The following is a 26,802-nucleotide window of genomic DNA, read 5'->3' on the forward strand; positions in this document are numbered from 1 at the left end:
GCAACACCATAGTGCAGGTCCAGCAAGGTTGGTGCACAAGTCTATAACTGTTTTTTCAGAGTCAAAGAGTATATATGAAAAGGAGCATAGAAATAAGAAAATTGTGTATCAAATTATATAAAGTGTATTCATTTATACAAGGTCAGCAGACCTACAAAGCATATTTGACGTTATACAAATATAAGTTAATCAATGCTCCCATACATAGACTATAACTACTAAACCAAATATAAGTCCACAGTGGATGGCAAGAGACCATAACGTGCAAAAGCCGAAGTGGCTAATTGAACATAAGGAGACACAATGAGACCTGTACTGGGACTCTAAAAGAAAAAAAAGGAAGCAGCATTTCAAACTTCTATTTACGAAGAGTTTTAACACAAATAGAACACAAAATATCCATGTAGAAATATAATAAAGGTTAATACATAAAACGATTAAGATATTATTATTTATTTATATAGCACCATTAATTCCATGGTGCTGTACATGATGAAGGGGTTATGTACAGAGTTATAGATATCATTTACAGTAAACAAATTTACAATGACAGACTGGTACAGAGGGGAGAGGACCCTGTCCTTGCGGACTTACATTCTACGGGACAATGGGGAAGAGACAGAAGGTTGGGGTGTGGCAGCTCTGGTGGTGGTGAGGCAGCAGCTCTGGTGGTAGTGAGGTGGCAGCTCTGATTGTGGTGAGGCGGCAGCTCTGGTGGTGGTGAGGCACAAGCTCTTGGTGGTGGCGAGGCGGCAGCTCGGGTGGTGGTGATGGGCCGCTCTGGTGCTGGTGAGGCGGCAGCTCGGGTGGTGGTGAGTTGGCAGAATGGTTATTGCAGGCTGTAGGCTTTCCTGAAGAGATGGGTTTTCAGGTATCATCTGAAGGATCCAAGGGTGGTGGATAATCGGACGTGTTAAGGCGTGGAATTTCAGAGGATGGGGGATATTCGGGAGAAATCTTGGAGGCGGTTGTGTGAGGAATGAATAAGTGTGGAGGAGAGAAGGTAGGAGGTCTTGGGAGGATCGAAGATTACGTGAGGGAAGATATTGGGAGATTAGTTCACAGATATAGGGAAGGGACATGCTGTGGATGGCTTTGTAGATCAGTGTTAGTAGTTTGAACTGGATTTGTTGGGGAATTGGGAGCCAGTGGAGGGATTTGCAGAGGGGAGAAACATGGGAGTAGCGAGGAGAAAGGTTGATTACCAGGGCAGCAGAGTTGAGGACAGACTGGAGTGGTGCAAGAGAGTTAGCAGGGAGGCCACAGAGGAGGGTATTGCAGAAATCGAGGCAGGAGATTATGAGGGCATGCACAAGAGTTTTAGTAGATTGTGAGCAGAGGTAGGGACGGATTCTGGCAATATTTTTGAGTTGGAGGTGGCAAGAGTTTGGATTGGACGTGCGGTTTGATGGACGGGCAGAGTCGAGAGTTACCCCAATTTCAGCGGATTTCAGGTGCAGAGAGCGTGATGCCATTTACATAATAGACAGATCAGGTAGGGAGGATACGCGATATGGGGGAAAGATGGTGAGTTTGGTTTTGACTACATTGACACTCTGGTATTCTGGACAGCAGAGAGGTGACATCTGGGCCAGAGAGGTAGATCTGAGTGTCATCCGCATACAGGTGGTACTGGAAGCCATGAGACTTTATGAGTTGTCCTAGGCCAAGGGTATAGATGGAAAAAAGTAAGGGCCCTAGGACAGAGCCTTGAAGGACTCCAACAGAGAGAGGGCGGGATGAGGAGGTAGTGTGGGAGTGGGAAACGCTAAATGTGCGGTCAGAAAGGTATGAGGCAATCCAGGACAGGGCAAGGTCTTTAATGCCAAGGGAAGAAAGAATCTGTAGCAGTAGACAGTGGTCAACTGTGTTGAAGGCAGAGGACAGGTCGAGAAGGAGGAGGATGGAGAATTGTCTGTTAGTTTTCGCTGTAAGTCATTAGTAATTTTGGTCGGGGCAGTTTCGGTGGAGTGGTGGGGGCGGAAGCCAGATTGGAGGTTGTAAAGGAGAGAGTTAGATGAGAGGTGGGAGGAAAGTTGAGAATGGACATGCTGCTCAATCAGTTTTTAAGCAAACGGGAGCAGTGATATGGGGCGATAGCTGGGCTTAGCAGTTGGGTCCAGGTTAGTTTTTTTGAGGATTGGTGTGATGGTGGCGTGTTTGAAGGCAGAGGGGAAGGTACCAGAACATAGCGATAGCTTGAAGAGATGTGTTAGGGCTGGAATGAGCATGTTAGTGAGGTTAGGGAGCAGGTGGGAAGGGATGGGGTCAAGTGCACAGATGGTGAGGTGTGATTTGGAATGGAGATGAGTAAGCTCTCCTTCAGTGATGTTGGAGAGGGAGGTTATTAGGGAAGGGCAGAGGTCTGGTATATGGAGTGGTTGGGGTGGTGGAACAGTAAAGGTTTGCCTTGTTTGGTCAATCTTGTTTTTGAAGTAAGTGGCAAAGTCCTCGGAAGAGATGAGGGGAGTTGGAGGTTGCAGCGGTGGTGTCAGGACTCTGAACATTTTTTACCTTTTGTGCATTACTGCCCTTTTCCAACATGGCGTCTTTGGTCTCATGTGCACTTGTCTTCCTGCTATAAAACTCCACCCCAGCCTTCAGTCTGTGCTAGATTATTCTGCTTCGCATCCAGCTCCTGATTACCTGGCCTTGCACCTGCACCTGCTCCTGTGAACCTGTGTTGGAGATCCTGCCACTCTGCTCTGAGTTCCTGCTACATACACCAGTGTTCAGTAATCCTCCTTCATCTGCTGCTCATGTTAATTCCATCTGCATTTGCTGGACATGTATGCTGTTTCTGCTCTGCAAAACCTGAGACTATTAACCAGGCCTCCCTGGTTGAGCTAAGATATGATTTGAACTGCCTAATAGCATAGCTATCTGTGTCTGGACTAAGTCAAGGATCTATTCGTGTCAAGTTTCCTCAAGTATAACTGTGCTTCATAGACTTTGTTTGTTTGCATCTACCTCTGAAGTTTCCTATTGACTGCTAAGCTGCATTTATTATTTGCACCAAGTGTTATGGACTTGAGTTTCTCTCTGCACCTGCTTGAATCACCGTGTGATAATATAAACTTTACCACTTATAAAACTGTGTCCTGTTGTCTTGTTCCACGCAAAGAATCTCCTGAATTATCCCCTATAATTATTACAGATGGGCGGAGGAGAGAGTTAAATGTGCTGAACAGTTGTTTTGGGTTGTAGGATAATGAAGATACAAGGTTTGTGAAATATGTCTGTTTAGCAGAGGTGAAGGCTAATTTGAAGGCAAGTGTAGCTTGTTTGAAAGCAGTGAAGTCATCTGGCTGGCGTGTTTTCTTCCAACGCCGCTCCGCGACCCTGGATGCTTGTCGAAGTTTTTTAGTGAGATTGTTATGCCATGGTTACCTATTGATTTGTCGCACTTTGCCATGCATGAGAGGGGCGCTGAGTTTATGGCTGATGTGAGGGTGAAGTTATAGAAAGCAGTGGTGCTGTCTGTGTCATGGAGTGAAGATTTGGAGGACAGGGGTAGAAGAGAGTCTGAGAGTCCGTGAATGTCTAGGTGTGCGAGGTTTCTGCAAGGATGTGCTAGTGACTGGACATGGGGTGTGGGTGAGGAGGACAAGGATGAGAAGGTGAGTAGATGGTGTTCAGATAGAGGGAAGGAAGAGGTTGTGAGATTAAATATGGAACAGAGGCAGGTGAAGATGAGGTCTAGTGTATGTCCGTCTGTCTGGGTGGCTGTGGAGGACCACTGAGTAGGTCCTAAGGATGAAGTAAGGTCCAGGGGCTTGGAGGCTGCTGGCAGGTGTCAGTAGGGATATTAAAGTCACCTATTATGATGGCGGGGATGTCAGCAGAGAGAACATGAAGAACCCAGGTGGAGAATTGGTCAATGAAGGCAGTGGCTGAGCCCAGTGGTCAGTATATGACAACCATTTGGAGATTAGAGGGAGAGTAGATACGGACAGAGTGAACCTCGAAAGAAGGAATGATAAGGGAGGGTGGGGGTTGGATAGGGTTGAAGGAACAGTTTTTAGAAAGAAGGAAACCCACTCCTCTGCCATGTCTGTTTCCAGAGCCAGGAGTGTGGGTAAATTGGAGTCCACCATAACTCAGTGCAGCAGGGGAGGCCGTGTCATCGGGCATCAGCCAGGTCTCAGTGAGGGCCAGGAAGGAATGGTTGTGGGAAGTAAACAGATCGTGGATCACATGGAGCTTGTTGCAGACAGAGCAGGCATTCCAAAGTGCCCCAGAGAGAGGAAGCATTGGGGTGGGGGTCAGTGGCACAGATTTTAAGTGAGGGATTGCGGTAGTTTCTGGTGAGGATTAGTGGGATGTATGGGGCAGGGGGCAGGATTGGGGGATATGTCGCCAGCAGTGAGAATGAGCAGAGAAAGGGAAAGCAGGTGGGTGAAGGACAGTGATCGGCTTATGTTATATTTTGGTAGGAGATGTCTGAGGTTAAAGAGCATGTCTGCAGATGAAGCGAGGCAGGGGGGTGAGAGAGACGGAGAGATAGTTATGTGGTTTGAGGGTGCAGGGGTTTGGGGTTAGCGAAGCAGAGTGAGGATTAATGGAGGAAGAACGGTGGGGGCAAATATGAGCATGGTTAAAGAGCAGGGGAAGAAAAGAAAGGCAAGTAGAATTAGAAGACAGTAATTAGTCTTATCATCTGGCCGATTTCTGGACTATTTCTGGTATATTTCTGATGCTACACTTAAAAGATATCACACTTCAAATGATGTCACATCTGACCGAGGTCATATCTGACCAGCTACATTCAACTTAAGATATGGGATATGAAATGATTTTTCCGATTCCAGAGACTTATTTCATGACACTTTTGTGGTAAATTTAAGTCTATAAAATATGTATTAATGAAAGTAAATGCCGACCCCTGGGAGTCTGTCCTGTATTCACAGTATCTGCACGTTTTCCAGCTGCTCGCCCTTCACTCATAACTGGTGGGCACAGCTCACTACCTGCTGAAACAATATACGGACTCATACCCCTCATTCCCATAGGACCTTAACGCTCAGGGGTAGATTGCTGCCTTATATCACTGGCTAGGATTGTGATTATTTGCTATCCAGTCCCTTCTCATCTATGTAGTCTAATCTGGTAGCCACAGCGTTCATTACCCTGCTCTCCCTCCTCTCAGATGGGCCTCTTAACATCTCAATGCTTCTCCTATAATGTCCTACTGATTGAATTCCACTTATCTCTGCTACAAGTCACTCCAAGAGCCAGTCAACACTGGAAAAGCTCAGGGAATATGCATGCGAGGAACTATGGGAAAGTACTGGTACTCTGCACTCCTCCAAACTCTCTACTTCTAAACAATCAGAACATCCCTTGCCTGCTATAGGCAGTGATGGTGATCTAGAAGCTGAACCTACCCTCCGATAGGTCTCACACAATTGATCGCTGCTTTAGATGCTTGCAAAAAAATCCCTTACCTGGAAAATTGTGTAGGTCTAGATGGATGTGAGCCTCATCTATACATGCTTAGAGACCAGGATTGGTGAACTCAGAGTCTGTGTCTCCTGTGGATGATCAACTACATCTGATTGCAAATAGGTACCTCAAAAAAGTCAAAAAGATGACTTGAAAAACCAACTTAAGATGCAATAAACTGCATTTTACTTGTCTCCCCTAATGTTCAGAAAGTGAACATCCAGAAGCATTTACAAAGCAATGGTTAAAGTCCTTCAGAGACTATCTTTTTTGGCCACTTTTCTAATTTAAAAGGACACACTTTACCTGGAAAACCATCATCCCATTTTCTTTCTAGCCAGATTGTTAACTATAAAGATTGAGATGCAGCCCTACATGCTGCTAGACTATTGAGCACACTGACCGACAACAACAATCCTATCTCCATCTTCTCAGACATTTCTGTGCAACTGCAGAAACAATGAGCTAGCATTACTGCCATGAAAAAAAATCTAAAAGAAAAAGGTATTGAATACTCCATGGCTTATTTGGCTTTGCATTATGCATTGCATTGCTTTTTAAGGCTTTAGAAGAAACAACAGCCATATGCTTTTGACTGAGACCAACCTACATCTTCAAATCTCACCAGCTCCTTTCACTTCTTACTGTACTCCCACCCTTATGATGTTTTCTCACCCCTCCAATCCCCATTTTTATTCCTCCACCCCCTCACCTATCCCACATCCTTCCCTTCCATTTTTTTTTTCTTTTCCTCATCTCCTCTACTTTTCTAGCAGCAGCACCAGCTCATCGAGCCAAGTTCCAGGAACATACAGTTGTGCTCAAAAGTTTACATACCCCAGCAGAACTTTTCTTTCTTGGCCTTTTTTCAGAGAATATGAATGATGATAACACAAAAACTTTTTCTCCACTCATGGTTAGTGGTTGATCAGGGTCATTTGGATGTTTTGGGTTGTCATTATTTAAAAATAGAAAACACAGTAATTTGACAATAAATGGCTTCATCCACCCACTAACCATGAGTGGAGAAAAAGTTTTGTTGTTATCATTCATATTCTCTGAAAAAAGGCCAAGAAAGCAAAAATTCTGCAGACGGCACTTTTATGCAATCCTAAAAAGACGGACACTTCCGAATCACAGGTCCTTTGGCAGGGGTCGGGAACCTTATTGGCTGAGAGAGCCATGAACGCCACATATTTTAAAATGTAATTCCATGAGAGCCATACAATATGTATATATGTAATAATTATCTTTCGCCAGATTTGAGGCTGCATACCAGTGCGGAAGCTGTGAGGAGATGCCGTTTGTAGGTATTGCTGTAGAGTAGATGAGACAAGGAGAGGAGCGGAGTGCTGTCCTGGCCGGTGACAGGCGCTCCGTGCAGCTCTACCGGGCAGGCAGGGATGTTCAGGTGCTGCGGTCGAGTCCTGTGGTAGGATGATGACTGGGGATTGCAGGACCTGCGTGACGTCAGTGGTCACGTGTAGTTCACGTGACTGAGGCAGGTACAAGGCACCATAAGGACCAAACTTATCATACGCGTTTTGGAAATCGGTGGTTTCCTTCAATTTTTTTTGTTAAAGATTAAAAATGGGCGAACTCAAACAGCAAAGTTCAGTGTCCGTACCAAACACCTACTGTTCAGGCATGGACACCAAACACAGTGTCATGGAAGTCCATATTACTGTTCGGGTTCGGCTGCATGCACACCGGGTGTTTGTCGAGCTGTCATGTGCATGACAGCTCAGCAAACACTGCTTCTGATCAGCGGTGAAATAATCCCCACTGGTCAGAGAGCCGCGGATCCCACACTGTCAAAAGACAGCGGGAGCGCTCAGCTGTGATTGTAGGTATAAAATTTACCTCCGGTCACTGGTGTCAGCTGATGGGACAACAGCGAGCAGGAGGCCAATGAAAGGAGACCCGAAGGGTGGAGGACCCGGATGTCGCGAGCGCCTGCCGCAGCCCCCTTTTTATATCTGGTATTCTATGGACACCACCCCGACGAAGGATTTGATCCAAAACGTGTGTCGGGGTACGTTCCTGCATGCACCCACGTGACCACACAGGTAAACCACTCCGCCCAGTTACTCATTATTATTTGTTTACATTTGCGCCTATCACTCTTTATTCTCCTGCCCTACTTTCTACATACTTTTGGGACAGTGTGTCTTCACTTTGTATTACTTGGCTTTTCCACACATTGGCACTGTGCATTCTGGTATGATTGTATACAACCCTTTACACCCATTGTGGATTTATAGTTGTATATGCATCAGTTCCACATACTTTGATATATAATTTTTTTCTGTGCCATATCCCATTTTTGTCCCAATGCAGCTCTTTGGCTAATATCATAACCTCATTTGTACCTTATTCCTTTGATAAACCTATTTGTGGATGTCTGATACACCTGGAGCGCCCCGTCAGGGCAAGGGGGTACTCGGTGCCGGGTCCTGCTGTTCACAGGGGGATGTCACGGTGGCGACCCAGTCCGTGACCCTTGGGCGCTCATGTAAAAGGGGGGAAAGGTCTTTAAAGGGATAAAGTTTATGTTCGTGACGCCACCTGTGGTATTCGGTCAGGGTGACCGACGCTGCTTTAAGGGGTCCGCTGGGGTGATGTTATGGCATCTAGATGGTATACCTTCCCACAGGTGAAGTATATCCCCAGGGCTTCCCGGTGTGTAGATAGTGGAAGGGTGAGAGGTGCAGAGAAGAATGAGGACACAGGATTGCAGTCTCTTTACCTTGTTTACTGTTGGTTTCAGCATCCACAGTCCAGGGCACCAGATCACAGGGCAGGCAGAGTCCGGCCGGTTCGGAGGCAAGTCCAGAGTCCCCTTGTCCAGGTGGAAATCAATAGCCTTCCCTTGCGCTGTAGTGGTGTAGTCCCTTACTGCATAAGCTTCAAATAAGATCCTCACAGATGTTGTGTCTCACTCTCTGTCCCCCGTAGTCGGATAGGACAAAACCCATATGGCTGGTGGCTTGAGGCGGTTTATAGGGACTCTAGCATGCCCCAGCCTCTGAGGGGTGCCACCGTGCCTCCTGGGTGTGGGTGCGGACAGGTAGCGTGCAATTAGTTGTCCTGCCGGTCTCTGAAGTAAGGCGTAGAGGTCCTTACTACCTCGGTGTCCCAGCTACCGGTTATCTGCGCCTCAGAAGGAGGCAGCCTGCTCGGGGCTGGTCCCCTTCTGGTATCCTCTCCTGTGCTTTGGTTTCCTTCACGCTCACTGCAATCAATGCTGCTTTCAAAATGTCTCTTTCTGGGAGCTGCAGCTCTGGGGGCATGCACAGCTCCGTTGATCCTCTGTCCTCCTCAGACGGATGTCTGGAACTAACTAACTCTCCCTACAGATTACCAGTTATATATATATATATGGGGAGTCACCTAGTAAATAGGATCAAAAGCTCCCCCTGGTGGCCTAGAGTGTGAATGTGTTGCATGTTTGTGGTGCCTGGATGCAGTTATCCTTCCTTGGCTCCAAACGTAGCATCACTCTCTCCTAGAGGAAAGCAATACCACTGTGATGACCAGGACCCTGGGGCACCACACACCTATTTATTATTAATTTATATACTTGATACTTTACTAACTGATCTATCGCTTCACTTGCTTGTGCCATGTAAACACTAATAGTATATGTGGTCACATCTGTGTTTTCAGGCACTTTCTGTGTGTTGTTAGTGCCACTTTTTGCCAATTTTTTATCTTTTGTCTCAATAAAAATAACAATTGCATTTTATATTTCTCAACCATTGTTCTACTATTTTCTCTGACCTTTCTGCTTGGTTTTTCCTCCTTATTGACATGTTTCACATCTGAATGGTCTGCCATTTATCCCTATAAGCAAGTTATATACTTACCTGTGATGCCACATTTACCTTCTATATTGCAGTATATATGATTGCTTTGTTCAGTGTGTATTTTCTTTTAGTACTGCTGTTTGCGGGAAAGCAGTTCCCGCAGAGCAGTACTAGTATGGTTCATGTCGGGAAGGGGTTAAAGTGCATTTACAAAAATCTAGCAGGCTGTCAATCACCTGATGCACCAACAAAATGTTTTTTCTGAGGTTGAAATTATTTGTAACCGTGCTTAAATATAACCTTTTCTAGCACAAAAACTGACCCCCATATTGTCTCTCTTATGATATATGGCCTCCACATTATCTTGTCCTTATAAAATGACTACCTTTCTTATGTAATTATGACAACCACACTTTCCCCCCTTATGTATTACTAGAAATAGGCCCGATGCTACTGCTTCGGGAGTGCTGGATTGAGCTGCCAGCGGTTGAGCCAATGAGCAGTGCAGGATTCAAATCCCGCACGGCACCGCTCATTGGCTCAGCCGGCGGGCGGCTCAGCCAATGAGCGGTGCCGCGTGGCTTTGGTGGAGGATTCAAATCCCGCATGCACTGCTCATTGGCTCAGCCGGCGGGGGATTTGAATCCCGCGCCGCTCATTGGCTGAGCCGCCCTTGGCCGCGTGGCTTTGGTGGGGGATTCAAATCCCGCGCTGCACCACTCATTGGCTCAGCCGGCGGGGCGGGGGATTTGAATCCTGCGCCGCTCATTGACTGAGCCACCCTTGGCTGCACGGCTTTGGCGGGGGATTCAATCCCACGCTGCTCATTGGCTCAGCCGGCGGGTGGCTCAGCCAATGAGCGGTGCAGCACGGCTTTGGCGGGGGATTTGGCAAATCCGCAACGTGTGCACATAGCCTCAAATCCCCTGCCATAGCCAAGCTGCACCTCTCATTGGCTGAGCGCCCCTGGTGCTCAGCCAATGAGCGGCACGGGATTCAAATCCCCTGCCTCACCGGCTGAGCCAATAAGCGTGAATCCCCTCCAAAGCCGCGCAGCCAGGGGCGGCTCAGCCAATAAGCGTTGCTGCGTGGCTTTGGCAGGGAATTTGAGGCTATGTGCACACTTTGCGGATTTGCCTGCAGATTTTTCCGCACTGAATCTGCATCTCTTGGCAGAAAATGCAGGTGCGTTTTTGACGTGTATTTTGTGCGGAATTAATGCTTTTTTTGATGCGTTTCTGTATGCATTTTTGAAAGCTAAATAAAGATCTATCATTGAACAAAAAAAAAAAGATTTGTTATGTAATTTCTTGTCCAACCTCCTTTTTTACATTTGTCCAACCCGCACTCCATTACACACAGATAGATAGATAGATAGATAGATAGATAGATAGATAGATAATATCTATCGATCTATGTATAGGTCTATCTTTTATCTATTATCTATCTCATTCCTTCTATCTATCTATTATCTATCTATCTATCTATCTATCTATCTATCTATCTATCTATCTATCTATCTCATTCCTTCTATCTACCTATAGATCTATCTATGTATCTCATTCCTACAGTCTATCCCATTCCTTCTATCTATCATAGATAAATAGAAGGAATAAGATAGATAGATAGATAGATAGATAGATAGAAGGAATAAGATAGATATATCTATGGATAGATGTAGATATATGGATAGTTAGATAGATATAAGGATAGATATATAACTATAGATAGATAGATATATCTGTAGATATATGTCTATATATGTATAGATAGATATATCTCCTCCTGTAGAGGAGCTGCAGAGACACCATCATGTGTTTCTCAACGCAGGCAGTGAATAGCCAGGCCTTTCCCCGGGAAGGAACAACCAAGGGAAGGGCAGCATCCAATAAAGGAAACATCCAATAAAGGAAAACCACCTATGCCAAGCATGGTATCCATCCACAGACAGCTGTTTCGGGGTTTTTGCCCCTCATCAGTGTGGAGTAGGAAACTGGCTATTAGGAGCCCGGGGAAAGGCCTGGCTATTTACTGCCTGCGTTGAGAAACACATGATGGTGTCTCCGCAGCTCCTCTACATGCATTTGCATATTTGGGGGCAGTGTTCTGGATCACTGCGTTGAGAAACACGTGATGGTGTCTCCGCAGTGTTGGATGTTTTGGTCTCCACATGGTCAATCATCCGTGCCTTTATAGTCTTTCTACTAGGCACTGCTCCTGATAGCCAGTTTCCTACTCCACACTGATGAGGGGCAAAAACCCCGAAACAGCTGTCTGTGGATGGATACCATGCTTGGCATAGGTGGTTTTCATTTATTGGATGTTTCCTTTATTGGATGCTGCCCTTCCCTTGGTTGTTCCTTCCCGGGGAAAGGCCTGGCTATTCACTGCCTGCATTGAGAAACACATGATGGTGTCTCCGCAGCTCCTCTATATGCATTTGCATATTTGGGGGCAGTGTTCCGGATCACTGCATTGAGAAACACGTGATGGTGTCTCCGCGGTGTTGGATGTTTTGGTCTCCACGAGGTCAATCATCCGTGCCTTTAAAGAGGGAAAGCCGACGGCCGGGGGCCATTATTTGTAGCCTGGGAAGGGGGTAATACCCATATTTTATAGCCAGAAATGCTATGCAGACAGGTGCGGGCTGATATTTATAGCTTAGAGAGGGGCCATGGATTTTTGTCCCCCCCCGGCTACAAATACCAGCCTGCAGCCACCCCAGAAATGGTGCATCTCCAAGATGCGCCAATTCTGGCACTTTAGCCCCTCTCTTCTCACTTCCATGTATCAGTGGGATATGGGGTAATAAGGGGTTAATGTCACCTTTGTATTGTAAGGTCACATTAAGCCCGGTTAATAATGGAGAGGCGTTAATAAGATGCCTATCCATTATTAATCCTATTGCAGTGAAAGAGTTAAAAAAAGACAGCCAGAAAAAAGTATTTCAATACTCTTAATTTCACCATACTTACAACAACGCCTAATTCCTGTGACGCCCTCGATCGCCTGCAAAAAATAAAAAATAATAAACCATTCATATACTCCCTGTCCGACGCAGTACAATTAATAGCGAGTGTCCCACGACGATCTCCCCTATAGAGCTGTCACATCAGGAAATGTAACAGCTCCATAGACCTTCAGTGAAACACTGACAGGAGACAATGGTTCCTGCAGTGCATCACTGAAGAGGTTACCTGAGTTCATTGCTCTCACTTTATGGCAATGCTGAGTGGGAAATTTCCCACACAGCAGTGCCGCAAGTGAGAGTATCAACTATACTCACAGCGGCGGAGGAATACATTGCGGAAGAATACCTTTCTTCATTGTATCCCTGAGCCCCTGAGTATATTGTTGGTTTATTATTTTAATATTTTTTTACAGGAGATCGATTGCTTCGGGATGAAAGTGATTCGTGAGTGTATACTCTGTTGTATGCACTGTATGTACTATATGTACTGTTTGTTGTATGCACTGTATGTAGTTCCGGGAAGAAGCGGATGCGAAACATGCGTCGGGGTGAGGAGGGATGCCAATCCTGTCACCGGGCCTGCAGTGCACTACACCTATCGGGTAATATACAGTATGCGGCTTTCTTTTTTTTGTTAGCAATATGCACGCATTTGGGAGAAATATGGCTCTCTTTATATAGATCAGCAATGCTATTGTCCATATATTGTCACTAGACGGGACATAGCATGATATATTCTTGCCTGATATATAATTTGTGCCTATGTATTATTATGCTGCGTTATATTTATCTGTGTATTTGGGATATTGAGATATAATTGCTTTAATAATAGTCCCATATTTTTCATCACTGTGTGGCTTTGATTTGGACCAGGTGTCCCTCCTATTTAGGGCACTCTTGTTTGTTTTTGTTATATGTGACAATTACTTGTTTTTTAAAATATTTATTAATAAAATTGTGGATTTTATATTTAAATTGGATCTCTTCTTTGCGGCTTCTGGTTATGTGTTAGTCCGTAATTGGGTAATTAATTGATTATGAAGTGCCTGTGTTCTACTATTGGACTAAATTTGGGTTATTTAACTGTATGTAGTATGAACTGTATGTAGTATGTACTGTATGTAGTATGTAGGTAGGGCCCACATAGATGATCAGCCAATCCTGGTCCGAGCTGTGTATAGCTAATTTAACACTGACGGAAGGGAGGAAGAGATCAAGAGCTTTCAGTGGCAGGAGCAGTGGCGGATTTGTGTCATATTTTGCAGAGCAGCTTTGTAGGTGAAAGACTTACACATAATCTCAACCTGCAAAATGAAAGGAGATTTTTAATGAAGACTTTTAAGAAACTTGCTTAATTTTCATTTAGGAGGCAAATTATAAAAACAAAATTACTAAAAACTGGTAAGAGCACATAGTAAAATTAATTTAAATTGTCTGATATAGGTAAATCAAGTTTCCTCTATGTTTTACAAAAATATTATGGTTTAAAATTCTAGATGTTTTACACATAGCTACACTGAAGGAGCATACAAAATTAAAAACTACTTTGTGGCTAATAGGTCTGCTAGCTCTAATTCTGGGATGCAAAAGTGTTGGGAGACAATATTGTATTTGATATATTGTATGTTGTCCTTATAACTTTCACCCAAATCAAAAGTAGACCAATGTTCCCAAATTCCCTTTTCCAACAGATTCATCAAAGCTTTTATGCCAAACTGGAGTATCATGTCTGGTGCAGAAGAAGAGCCAAATTCATTAAATGATGTGCATCTCTTAATGAATTTGGTGCCTTCTATTCCAGCAAAACTGGCACAGTGCAAGCATGTGCTATGCTAGTCTTGATGAATCAGACCCATTGTCTATAACAGAGCTTGTATTGCATAGAGCATCTGTTAAAAATTATAGTCTACATCAATAAAAAGACAATAAGCCCAAGGGCTTAAGGAACTTTAAGGTTAGTTTTGCATATAGTGTTTTGGGTAATTTCATGTGTGGATAGATTGATATTTACTGAGTATGATAACACATGTAGGTGGCATGAATAGTATTCTAAACATTTGAACAAATTAGTTCATTAAATGCAGACGGGTTTAAGTCTGCACTAGCTTTGGACTTCTTTTTAGTTATCTTTCCACTTGTTTTGATGTATTTGTCCTTATTATGGATGACTTGGATATATTGGTCAGTGCTGCTGTTTTGCTGGTCACTGCTAGATGCATTAGATACCGAGTCAGACTCTGTAAGGCAATGTTCACGTTTGTGCTTTGATTTTACTTTACGGTGGCGTTCCACAAAGTGTTCATCAACATCATAGTTCCTCATAGTAATTTTCTTGCGATGATGTGGTGGTTTATCCGAGTCAAACTGAAATCCTCCTTCCCAGGATTTATACTGCATTCGTGCTAATTCTCTGCCTGATAAAATCTGACTGTCAGTACGGTCTCCAATATAAAAGCGAGGAGGATGACGGAGATCTGACAATGAACGGGGCCGGTTGGATCTGCGGATTAGATCTCTCTGAAGTTCATCCTCTTCTTCCTCACTAAGGTGTGGTGAGTATGATCTTCTTGGAGTCTGAACAACATATTTCCTGACATTTCTTGGATATAGCTCCACTATGTCACCAGACTCATCCATTCGGAAATGTCTTGGAAGTCTAGATGTTGAACGAAGGAGTTTTTTCCGAGACTCGTGCTCATTAACAAGAAAATACCTTGTGTGAGGTCGAAGAGAGACCACACTTGGGGCACTAGATCCATGATTCTCAGATGATACATGTTTAATTCCTTTTCTGAACAAAGGCTCTGATAAGGCATCTTCACTTTTCTTCTTGGGGACTACTGGATTGTAGCTTTTAGTTCTGCAAGAATCATTCGAACTTCCTAATTTTACACTTGGTGGTCTATGAATAAAACAGAAATTATTTATGAGCATAGTTAGCGTTTTACAACAATCAACCAAAGCATTTAAACTACCTGACTAATGTTGTGTAACACAAGGATAAGCAGCCCCATACGCAGCCAGCTGAGTGCTCTCACACCTTTGTTTTATATACAGCATTAACATTTTCAGCAATGTTTCTGCAGTGTTTCTCTTCTGTGGAATCAGATGGACTAACCTTCAATACCCACCTACATCACAGAGTCTAAGTGTCCATTACCCTGTCACCTTTTTGTCAGTCATTCTATCTTACGGTCCATTTAGAACAGCCGATAGTAAGGAAATGAGCATTCATAGGAACCCAAGTGCCTTATCAACCCATCTAAACAAGCCATTAAACATCCAACGAATGAGCAAAACGCTTATCTGACAGGTGCAATGATTTTTAAGATTGCTATAGGCAACATATTGTCCTGTGTAAACAGATGATGTGCTGTCGATAACACAATGTTCTATTCACAAAAAATGACTGTTGAATGCACATGAAACTGTGATTGGCCTGTCCGAACAAGCCATTAACTGAACACTGATCGGCTACATTCAAGTCAGTTGGTGGTTTATTACTGGCTCCGTTCATATGATGTAAACTCACACCTTAGACTGCTTTTGGAAGATATTACCTGTGCATGCCAGGAACATAAAATAAGACCTGATTTTTTTTCATAGTTTTAAGGTTAAAAGAAGACACGAGTCCATTGAGTTAAACGTATAACCCAACATGTTGATCCAAAGGAAGGAAATAACCTTATGAGTCAGATACTAATTGCCGCATGTTAGGGGGAACATTCCTTCCCAACTAAATGCACAACATCTGTCTAGTTTCTCTGATCAACATCCCATCTCCAAAATTTAGTACCTATAATCTGTAATATTATGTTTATCAATAAAGACATCCATGTCCTCATTGAACTTATTTATTGGATATGCTCTGATCTAGTCACATAGACATCGCATTTTTGCTGTCGTCAAAGTCACTCAGATACTTACATTTGCCCACTGTAAAGAGATAAACAATGCTATTTGTTTCACTTGTCAGTGGTTAATTGTTTTGGCTGATGTATGATCTATGGTGAGCTGAACCATCTTTGTAACAAGAGTCAAATGTAGCAATAAATCTTTTAGTGAGGATGGGAAAATTAATACATTTAGACTTTAATGATATCCAATGATATGCACTAGGTTAATAAACTCTTCTACACAACACATTTACAGATTATCACATTAATCTATAGTATATACATACCTGCTTGAGGTGTTCTCTGCTTGCTGCTGTTTTACTCTGGACACAGAAGGGCTCAGGTTTACATTGGGGATTTGGGGGACTACCATACGGGGGGCAGATTGACTTATAGTCTGTATTCGACTGTGTTTGCTCCCGGGAGATTCAAAGTTCACCACACTTCCATTCTTCCTTGGAGTTGAAGAGTGTACAGATGATTCTTGGCTCACTATGTCACTGTCTTGTTCTCGCTTTTTATCTACTCCATCTTTCTTCTGAAACCGGGCTGGGAACACAAAACATAGCAATTACATAGTAAGGACAATACAAAAAAACCTACTTGAATGTGAGATTCAAAATGCAATTGGACTGAGGTTTCTTTGATGAAAGTGGGAAATGGTTTAATTTATTTATGACAAATTATGTAACTCGACAGGCAAAAAGGATAATTTTATCAAATCATGCAATTAACTTATAAGTTAGTGGTGCCACCTTGGCACCATTTCCAATGACGAGAAGGATCTGAAGCAGTCATTTAATTTACTGTATATACTTGAGTATAAGCCGAGAATTTCAGCCCATTTTTTTAGGCTGAAATGACCCCTCTCGGCTTATACTCGAGTCCTACTCAGGGGTCGGCAGGGGAGGGGGAGCGGCAACTGTGTAATAATACTCACCTGCTCCTAGCGCGGTGTCCCTGGTTCTCCGGCGCCGGCAGCTTCTTCCTGGTCAAATGGTACCGCTCATTACAGTAGTGAATATGGACCCGACACCACTCACATAGGGGTGGAGCCGCATATTCATAACTGTAATGAGTGGTACCATGTGACTGCTCAATACAGGAAGAAGCTGCCGGCGCCGGAGAACCAGGGACACCGCGCCAGGAGCAGGTGAGTATAATGCAGTGCGCGGTATTCAACTGCTCCCCATTCCACCGCCACCCGCCGCTGCATCTTCCCCATCCTCTGCAGTGACGCTCAGGTCAGAGGGCGCGATGATGCGATTGGTGTGCGCTCCGCCCTCTGCCTGTACAGTCAGTGCAGAGGACGCGGAAGACACAGCGGCGCCGACGGTGGAACGGGGAGCAGGTGAATATAGCAAGTGCTGGGGGCCTGAGAGGTATGCCATTTTTTTTTTTTTTAATCGCAACAACAGCATATGGGGCAAATGTCTGTATGGAGCATCTTATAGGGCCATGTGCAGCATTATATGGGGCAAATATCTGTATGGGGCCATGTGCAGCATTATATGGGGCAAATATCTGTATGGAACATCTTATGGGGCCATGTGCAGCATTATGTGGGGCAAATATGTGTATGGGGTCATGTGCAGCATTATATGGGGCAAATATCTGTATGGAGCATCTTATGGGGCCATGTGCAGCATTATATGGGGCAAATATCTGAATGGAGCATCTTATGGGGCCATAATCAGCATTTGTGGAGCATTATATGGGGCAAATGTCTGTATGGAGCATCTTATGGGGCCATAATCAACATTTGTGCAGCATTATATGGGGCATATTTTAATGTGGAGCAACTTATGGGGCCCATCATAAACTTTATGGAGCATTATATGGGACGTATTTTGTACGGAGCATATTATGGGGCCCATCATGAACTGTATGGAGCATTATATGGGGTTCCTGATTCAATATGGATATTCAAAAACACTTAACCTACTGATATCTCAATTAATTTTACTTTTATTGGTACCTATTTTTATTTTTGAAATTTACCGGTAGCTGCTGCATTTTCCACCCTAGGCTTATACTCGAGTCATTAAGTTTTCCCAGTTTATTGTGGCAAAATTAGGGGTCTTGGCTTATACTCGGGTCGGCTTATACTCGAGTATATGCGGTATTTAGTTCTAAAGATGAGCAAATCGATTTGCAGGACCCTGGTTTAGTGACCAGGACAGTACTCAGTGGCCACTGAATATAGGCCCAAGTGAACCCCTTCCTACGTGCCATCATCCATGGCTCCTCTTGATTAGCTAGCCTTGTGTGACGTTGTGTGTGACGTCACTACAAACTGACTAATCAAAAGAGAAGTCACAGATGTCAGCAAGTTGGAAGCAGATCGCAGCGCTCCTGTCCACTGGCCACAGAGAACAGACTTGGCCTTCGGATCAGAGTCCTGCAAATCCATTTGCTCATTTCTTTTCATTATTAATGTACCATAGCAGATATGATTGCAAATGCTTTGTTGCTTCTTGGAGGTGTTTTGGTGGCCTGTATTGTAGCTCAACTAGTGCTATCTTTATGTAAGTAAAGTAGCAGCAATCCCAGCTATGTGTATCTGTGCCTGTTTTCCCCGTTTTTGATACAGGAAAAATATATATCTTTGTACTGTGTTAGCCAGTAGATAGAAAAATATTTAGATTTGAGAATCCTCAGTGGTTGATACCTTTTAACCCCTTTCTGACCTCGGATGGGATAGTACGTCCGAGGTCAGAAGCCCCTCTTTGATGCAGGCTCCGGTGGTGAGCCCGCATCAAAGCCGGGACATGTCAGCTGTTAGGAACAGCTGACATGTGCCCGCAATAGGCGCGGGCAGAATCGCGATCTGCCCGCGCCTATTAACTAGTTAAATGCCGCTGTCAAACGCAGACAGCGGCATTTAACTACCGCATCCGGCCGGGCGGCCGGAAATGACAGCATCGCCGACCCCCGTCACATAATCGGAGGTCGGCGATGCTTCAGAATAGTAACCATAGAGGTCCTTGAGACCTCTATGGTTACTGATCCCCGGCAGCTGTGAGCGCCACCCTGTGGTCGGCGCTCGCAGCACACCTGATTTTCTGCTGCATAGCAGTGAACAGCAGATCGCTGCTATGTAGCAGAGGCGATCGTGCTGTGCCTGCTTCTAGCCTCCCATGGAGGCTATTGAAGCATGGCAAAAGTAAAAAAAAAAAAGTTAAAAAAATGTGAAAAAAATAAATAAAATATAAAAGTTTAAATCACCCCCCTTTCGCCCCAATCAAAATAAATCAATAAAAAAAATCAAACCTACACATATTTGATATTGCCGCGTTCAGAATTGCCCAATCTATCAATAAAAAAAAAATTAACCTGATCGCTAAACAGCGTAGCGAGAAAAAAATTTGAGACGCCAGAATTACGTTTCTTTGGTCGCCGTGACATTGCATTAAAATGCAATAACGGGCGATCAAAAGAACGTATCTGCACCATATTGTTATCATTAAAAACATCAGCTCGGCATGCAAAAAATAAGCCCTCAAGCGACCCCAGACCATGAAAAATAGAGACGCTACGAGTATTGGAAAATGGCGCAATTTTATTTTTTATTTATTTTTTTTTTAGCAAAGTTTGGAATTTTTTTTTACCACTTAGGTAAAAAATAACCTAGTCATGTTAGGTGTCTATGAACTCGTAGTGACCTGGAGAATAATAATGGCAGGTCAGTTTTAGCATTTAGGGAACCTATCAAAAAAGCCAAACAAAAAACAAGTGTGAGATTGCACTTTTTTTGCAATTTCACCGCACTTGGAATTTTTTTCCCAATTTCTAGTACACGACATGCTAGAACCAATGATGTCGTTCAAAAGTACAACTCGTCCCGCAAAAAATAAGCCCTCACATGGCCAAATTGACGGAAAAATAAAAAAGTTATGGCTCTGGGAAGAAGGGGAGTGAAAAACGAACACGGAAAAACGAAAAATCCCAAGGTCATGAAGGGGTTAATGACTAACTGAGAAGATGGTAACAAATTGCAAGTTTTCGAGACTACTTGGTCTCTTCATAAGGCATAGAATAACACAGAATCTGACAAGTAATGTGAAGCAGAACTATCATTATGGGAGAGGAATAAATAGTTGTGGCCATAAATATTGGAACAGTTCATTCTTCATTGGAGGAGTCCACTATTCATTGTTCATTCGAACAGTTCATAGATAAGGAGTGTATTTTCCTCTTCTTGAGGTCTGGTTCTGTGTTGTGATGTCCCCACAATGTTGCGATCGCCGAGAGCTGCTACTGCGCAGGCGTGGGTGGTGCCATCTTGGAGGAGGATTTTTTTTTCTTCTCAAGCAAGATGGCACCACCGGCGCCTGCGCAACAGCAGCTATCGGATCACAGCTCTGTACACTGATGGCTGCTACTGCACAGGTGCAGGGGGCGCCATTTAATATTTTTTTGTTGTTATACACCTCAGAAAAAGCTCAACCACATGTAGTAACTACACATTAAACATGAGATTATGTTGCAGCGCAGGTGCCACGGCTGGCACCTGCCTGCAGAAGGGTTTTTTTCTACATTTTTTTTTCACTATGTACAGGTATTCAGTATTCAATCTAGGGGCAGGTGACTGAGGGATCAGTGACCTGTCAGCAGTCTGCATTATGAATACCTAATCAGAGTACCACATAAAGACCACCCCTCCAGGCCGCTCTAGGGCATGCGTATATCATTAACTTAAAACTGAATACTAAAGATTAAAAAACAACCACAAGACGGATTTCATCAATGTATAATTTTAATCAGTATAACGGCGCTGACCTGACACTGTCTGTAGGTTACTGTGCACAATCCTGCTGACAGGTTCTTTTTAAGAAACTTTATTAAATTGCTCAAAACTTATTAGAATTATGCGTGTATTTAAATAAAGCTGATATGCATTACCCGAGAGAAACCAATAAACAGTGTTGTGAAGGCATGATGATCTGCTCTGTCACAATGTTTACATCCACTCCTGTTGGTGCTGTCACTACAGTTTTATACTGATTTATCTGGAGGATATGTCATTTATATTGGAGTAGTGGAAAACCATTTTAAGGCCAGGGTCACACTTGCGAGTGTGATGCGAGAAACTTGCACGAGTCTCTCGCATCAATACCTGCCACTGCCGCCGGCACTCGGACCGGAGTGTGCAGTGGGAACTGATCAAGTAGGCAAGTGGTGGGAAAAAATGGATACTGGAGGAAGGAGATCCCATAAACAGCTATATAGGTTAAAATAAAGCCTAAAATTCTTCTCCAAGTAGGCTTGGTAGGAAGATAAGCAGTAATAGTTAGGCACAATAGGATTTTATATCATATATACTGTATATGATCTAGCACATCAGAGTAGAGAGAAATGGGGTCCCTGAGCTCCCCCAGTACCTCCGGTGTCCCTGAACCCTCCTGCATCCCGTGGTCCTGTTCCCCGGCCGTCAGCGTCTTCTTCCGGGAAGAAAATGGTGGGTGCATGCGCAGTGTGCCAGCTGAAATCTGCCGGCCGGCACCCAGCAACAATAGGAAATTTTTCCTATTGGTTAATTTTGATCACTGTGATAGACCCTATCACAGTGCAGTGATCCAAATAAAAACAAATAGTAATTAAAACCCCTCTTTATCATCCCTTAGTTAGGTAAAAATAATAAAATAAAAAAATGTATTTATTTCCATTTTTCCATTATGGTTAGGGTTGAGCTAGGGTTAGGGTTGGCGCTAGGGTTGGGGTTGGAGCTAGAGCTAGGGTTGGGCTAGGGATAGGGTTGGGCTAGGGATAGGGTTGGGCTAGGGTTACAGTTAGGGTTGGGCTAGGGTTAGGGTTGGGGCTAGGGTTGTGTTGGTGTTAGGGTTGTGGTTAGGGTTATGGTTGCAGTTATGGTTGGATTTACGGTTAGGGCTGGGATTAGGGTTAGGGGTGTGTTGGGGTTAGGGCTATGGTTAGGGTTGGGATTAGGGGTGTGTTGGGTTATGGTTGTTGGAGTTAGAATTGGGAAGGTTCTACTGTTTAGGTAAATCAGGGGGTCTCCAAACGCGACATGGCGCTCACCATTGATTCCAGCCAATTTTGCGTTCAAAAAATCAAACAGATCTCCCTCCTTTCTGAGCCCTGCCATGCGCCCAAACTGACTTTCCCCCACATACGGGGTATCGGCGTACTCAGGAGAAATTGCACAACAAATTGTGTGGTTCATTTTCTCCTGATAGCCTTGTGAAAATAAAAAAATGGTTCCAAAGTCAAATTTTTGTGAAAAAAGTAAAATATTCATAATTTCCTTCTACATTGCGTTAGTTCTCGTGAAACACCTGAAGGGTTGATAAACTTCTTGAATGTGATTTTGCGCAACTTGAGGGGTGCAGTTTTTTGAATGGTGTCAATATGTTATATTGTTATTGTTATGTTATATTGACCCCCCAAAACTCACTTCAAATGTGAGGCGGTCCCTAAAAAAATGGTTTTGGAAATTTTGTTGGAAAAATGAGAAATCGCTGGTCAACTTTTAACCCTTATAACATCCTAAAAAAAAAAATTATGCTTCCAAAATTGTGCTGATGTAAAGTAGACATGTGGGAAATGTAAATAATTTTTTATTAACTATTTTGCGTGACACCACTCTCTGATTTAAGGGTACAAAAATTAAAATTTCAAAATTTTAAATTTTTTTTACCAAATTTCCATTTTTTTCATAAATAAACGCAAGTTATATTAAAGAAATTTCACTACTAACATGAAGTACAATATATCATGCAAACAGTCTCATAATCAGTGGGATACGTTGAAGCATCCCAGAGCTATAACCTCATAAATTGACAGTGGTCAGAATTGTAAAAATTGGCTTGGTAATTAAGTACCAAATTGGCTCTGTCACTAAGGGGTTAAGGGAAAAAGAAATCAAAAGCTACAGGGCCCTGTGTGGAAAAAGTGATTGGTCCTCCTCTTAAAACATAAAGTAACATCTTTGGGAAGCAGAGTTCAAATTCCCTAGCCACACCCAGGCCTGATTATTGCCACACTTTTCTCAATCAAGAAATCACTTAAATAGGACCTGCCTGACAAAGTGTAGTACACCAAAAGATCCTCTAAAGCTAGACATCATGTCGCAATCGATCCAAAGAAATTCTGGAACAAGTGAGAAACAAAGTAATTGAGATCTATCAGTCTGGAAAAGGTTATAAAGCCATTCTAAAGCTTTGAGTCTCCAGCAAACCACAGTGAGAGCCAGTATCCACAAATAGCAAAAACATGGAACAGTGTGGTGAACCTTTCCAGAAGTGGTCAGCCGACCAAAACTACCCCAAGAGCACAGCGACGACTCATCCAAGAGATCACAAAAGACCCTACAAAAATATACAAATAACTGGAGGCCTCACTTGCCTCAGTTAAGGTCAGTGTTCATGGCTCTACCATAAGAAAGAGACTGGGCAAAAATGGCCTGCATGGCAGAGTTTCAAGACGAAAACCACTGCTAAGCAGTAAGAACATAAGGGCTCGCCCCAGTTTTGCCAGAAAACATCTTGATGATCCCCAAGACTTTTGGAAGAATACTCTGTGGACTGACGAGACAAAAGTTTAACTTTTTGGAAGGTGTATGTCCCATTACATCTGGCATAGAAGTAACAAAACCTTTTAGAAAAGGAACTTCGTACCAACAGTAAAATATGGTGGTGGTAGTCTGATGGTCTGGGGCTTTTTTGCTGCTTCTGGACCTGGAAGACTTGCTGTGGTAAATAGAACCATGAGTTCTGCTGTGTACCAAAATACTCTAAAGGAGAATGGAGGGCCATCTGTTCGTGACCTTAAGTTTAAGTGCAGTTGGGTTATACAGCAGGACAATAATCCAAAACACACTAGCAAGTCCACCTCTGAATGACTTAAGAAAAATGAAATTAAGACTACACTAGTCAGAGTTCTGACTTAATCCGATTGAGATGCTGTGACATGACCTTAAAAAGGCGGTTCATGCCCGAAAACCCTCCTATGTGGCTGAATTACAACAATTCTGCAAAGATAAATGGGCCAAAATTCCTCCAGAGAGTTGAAAAAGACTCATTGCCAGTTAATGCAAATGCTTGATTGCAGTTGTTGCTGCTAAGAGTGGCTGCTAAGGAACTTTCTCATGCTAGCGGTGACATCAGTGAGGTGAATGGAGTTCATCGGCTATGAACTCCACTCACCTTATTCATGTCACCACGAGATACTGATGTTGCGCTCTGCTGGATGGCAGGCTTGCATCATGCCAGTGTTCAAATTGGTAATTAGATGTAGCAGAGCTAGACTCGTCAAGGGACAAATGGATTATCTTCACGTCATACACATGAGGGATATGGTTGTTTATTTATTTTTTTTACAGGAGACATGGGGTTAATGGATTTTAGGTGTAAAGGTGAATATACAGGTCCTTCTCAAAAAATTAGCATATAGTGTTAAATTTCATTATTTACCATAATGTAATGATTACAATTAAACTTTCATATATTATAGATTCATTATCCACCAACTGAAATTTGTCAGGTCTTTTATTGTTTTAATACTGATGATTTTGGCATACAACTCCTGATAACCCAAAAAACCTGCTGTATCAAGGCACCTCAATGGTAAGTCTGTTGGAAGGAAACAATGTGGCAGAAAACGCTGTACAACGAGAAGAGGTGACCGGACCCTGAGGAAGATTGTGGAGAAGGACCGATTCCAGACCTTGGGGAACCTGAGGAAGCAGTGGACTGAGTCTGGTGTGGAAACATCCAGAGCCACCGTGCACAGGCGTGTGCAGGAAATGGGCTACAGGTGCCGCATTCCCCAGGTCAAGCCACTTTTGAACCATAAACAGCGGCAGAAGCGCCTGACCTGGGCTACAGAGAAGCAGCACTGGACTGTTGCTAAGTGGTCCCAAGTACTTTTTTCTGATGAAAGCAAATTTTGCATGTCATTCGGAAATCAAGGTGCCAGAGTCTGGAGGAAGACTGGGGAGAAGGAAATGCCAAAATGCCTGAAGTCCAGTGTCAAGTACCCACAGTCAGTGATGGTGTGGGGTGCCATGTCAGCTGCTGGTGTTGGTCCACTGTGTTTCATCAAGGGCAGGGTCAATGCAGCTAGCTATCAGGAGATTTTGGAGCACTTCATGCTTCCATCGGCTGAAATGCTTTATGGAGATGAAGATTTCATTTTTCAGCACGACCTGGCACCTGCTCACAGTGCCAAAACCACTGGTAAATGGTTTACTGACCATGGTATTACTGTGCTCAATTGGCCTGCCAACTCTCCTGACCTGAACCCCATAGAGAATCTGTGGGATATTGTGAAGAGAAAGTTGAGAGACGCAAGACCCAACACTCTGGATGAGCTTAAGGCCGCTATTGAAGCATCCTGGGCCTCCATAACATCTCAGCAGTGTCACAGGCTGATTGCCTCCATGCCACGCCGCATTGAAGCAGTCATTTCTGCCAAAGGATTCCCGACCAAGTATTGAGTGCATAACTGAACATTATTATTTGATTGTTTTTTTGTTTGTTATTAAAAAACACTTTTATTTGATTGGACAGGTGAAATATGCTAATTTATTGAGACAGGTTTTTTGGGTTATCAGGAGTTGTATGCCAAAATCATCAGTATTAAAACAATAAAAGACCTGACAAATTTCAGTTGGTGGATAATGAATCTATAATATATGAAAGTTTAATTGTAATCATTACATTATGGTAAATAATGAAATTTAACACTATATGCTAATTTTTTGAGAAGGACCTGTAACTTTGTTTTTTATTTTTAAATAAATGTGTAAAAGAGTAAAAGAGGGTGTTTTATTTCAAACAAAGGATTATATTCTTGCTGTGTGTTTATTTCCAAACTTACTATAGGGTTAGTAATGGAGGTGTCTTATAAACGCCTCTCCATTATTAACCCCTTGGCTTGATGTCAGCTGCCAATACAAAGCTGACATCAACCCCAACCCTATTACCCCAGTTGCAACTGCCGCAGGGCAAGTGGGAAGAGCGAGTCTAAGCTCCACTGTTGGTGCATCTTATGGGTGCACTATTTTTGGGGCGGTTGAGGGCAGGTATTAGTAGCCTGGCAGGGGGGCAATATCTCATGCCCCTTATGAGGCTGTTAATATCAACTCACAGCTGTCTGTTTAGCCATTGCTGGTTTGAATTTATAGAGGGACCATGCATAATTTTTCTTCTGGGGTCTCCCGTAAATTCACTAGTAAAGGTTAAGCAAACACCTGAGAGCTGTTATCAATAGCCTGGGAACCTTTTGGGATATTATCACTTTTCCAAGATTATTAATATCAGGCCACAGCCATGGGCTTTCCCTCTGCTGGTTATGCAAATTATGCAAACTATGCAAGATCCCACGCCTTTTTTTTATTTAATTCATTATTTTACACATGATGTATACAGCGGGTGCTGAATACAACTCCCATCATTCTCGCCTGGTCATGCTGATCACAGGGAAAGCAGGCGACGATGATGAGAGCTGCCTTCAGCAGCCGATACCTGGGAACAGCGTGAACTCTACCGCTTCTTCCCAGGCACTGGTACGTGTCATGCTGATGACACATGGATGTCATCCGTGTGTCATCAGTGTGATAATTTGCAACGCGCATTTTTTTCCGTGCTTCTGTTAAAAACTATTATCCTAAGTCATGTGACAAGGCTCATTAAAGGGTCGACATTGACTTGTAGGA

At 43.4% G+C, this 26,802-nt stretch overlaps 1 protein-coding gene across 1 annotated transcript in view; it reads right to left on the reverse strand.

Annotated features, from left to right (window-relative positions):
- Positions 1-13,673: 13,673 nt before the first annotated feature.
- Positions 13,674-26,802, reverse strand: part of TMC3 (transmembrane channel like 3) — a 187,880-nt gene continuing 174,751 nt past the window's right edge. Inside the window, exons 21-22 of the mRNA XM_077262725.1 lie at positions 16,409-16,670; positions 13,674-15,127 (exon numbers count right to left, since the gene is read on the reverse strand). Coding sequence (XP_077118840.1) covers positions 14,275-15,127; positions 16,409-16,670 — 1,115 coding nt within the window. The 3' untranslated portion in view covers positions 13,674-14,274. The remainder of the gene's footprint in view (positions 15,128-16,408; positions 16,671-26,802) is intronic.

Source organism: Ranitomeya variabilis, chromosome 5 (genome assembly GCF_051348905.1).
Source record: "Ranitomeya variabilis isolate aRanVar5 chromosome 5, aRanVar5.hap1, whole genome shotgun sequence".
In the NCBI taxonomy this organism is placed as follows: domain Eukaryota; kingdom Metazoa; phylum Chordata; class Amphibia; order Anura; family Dendrobatidae; genus Ranitomeya; species Ranitomeya variabilis.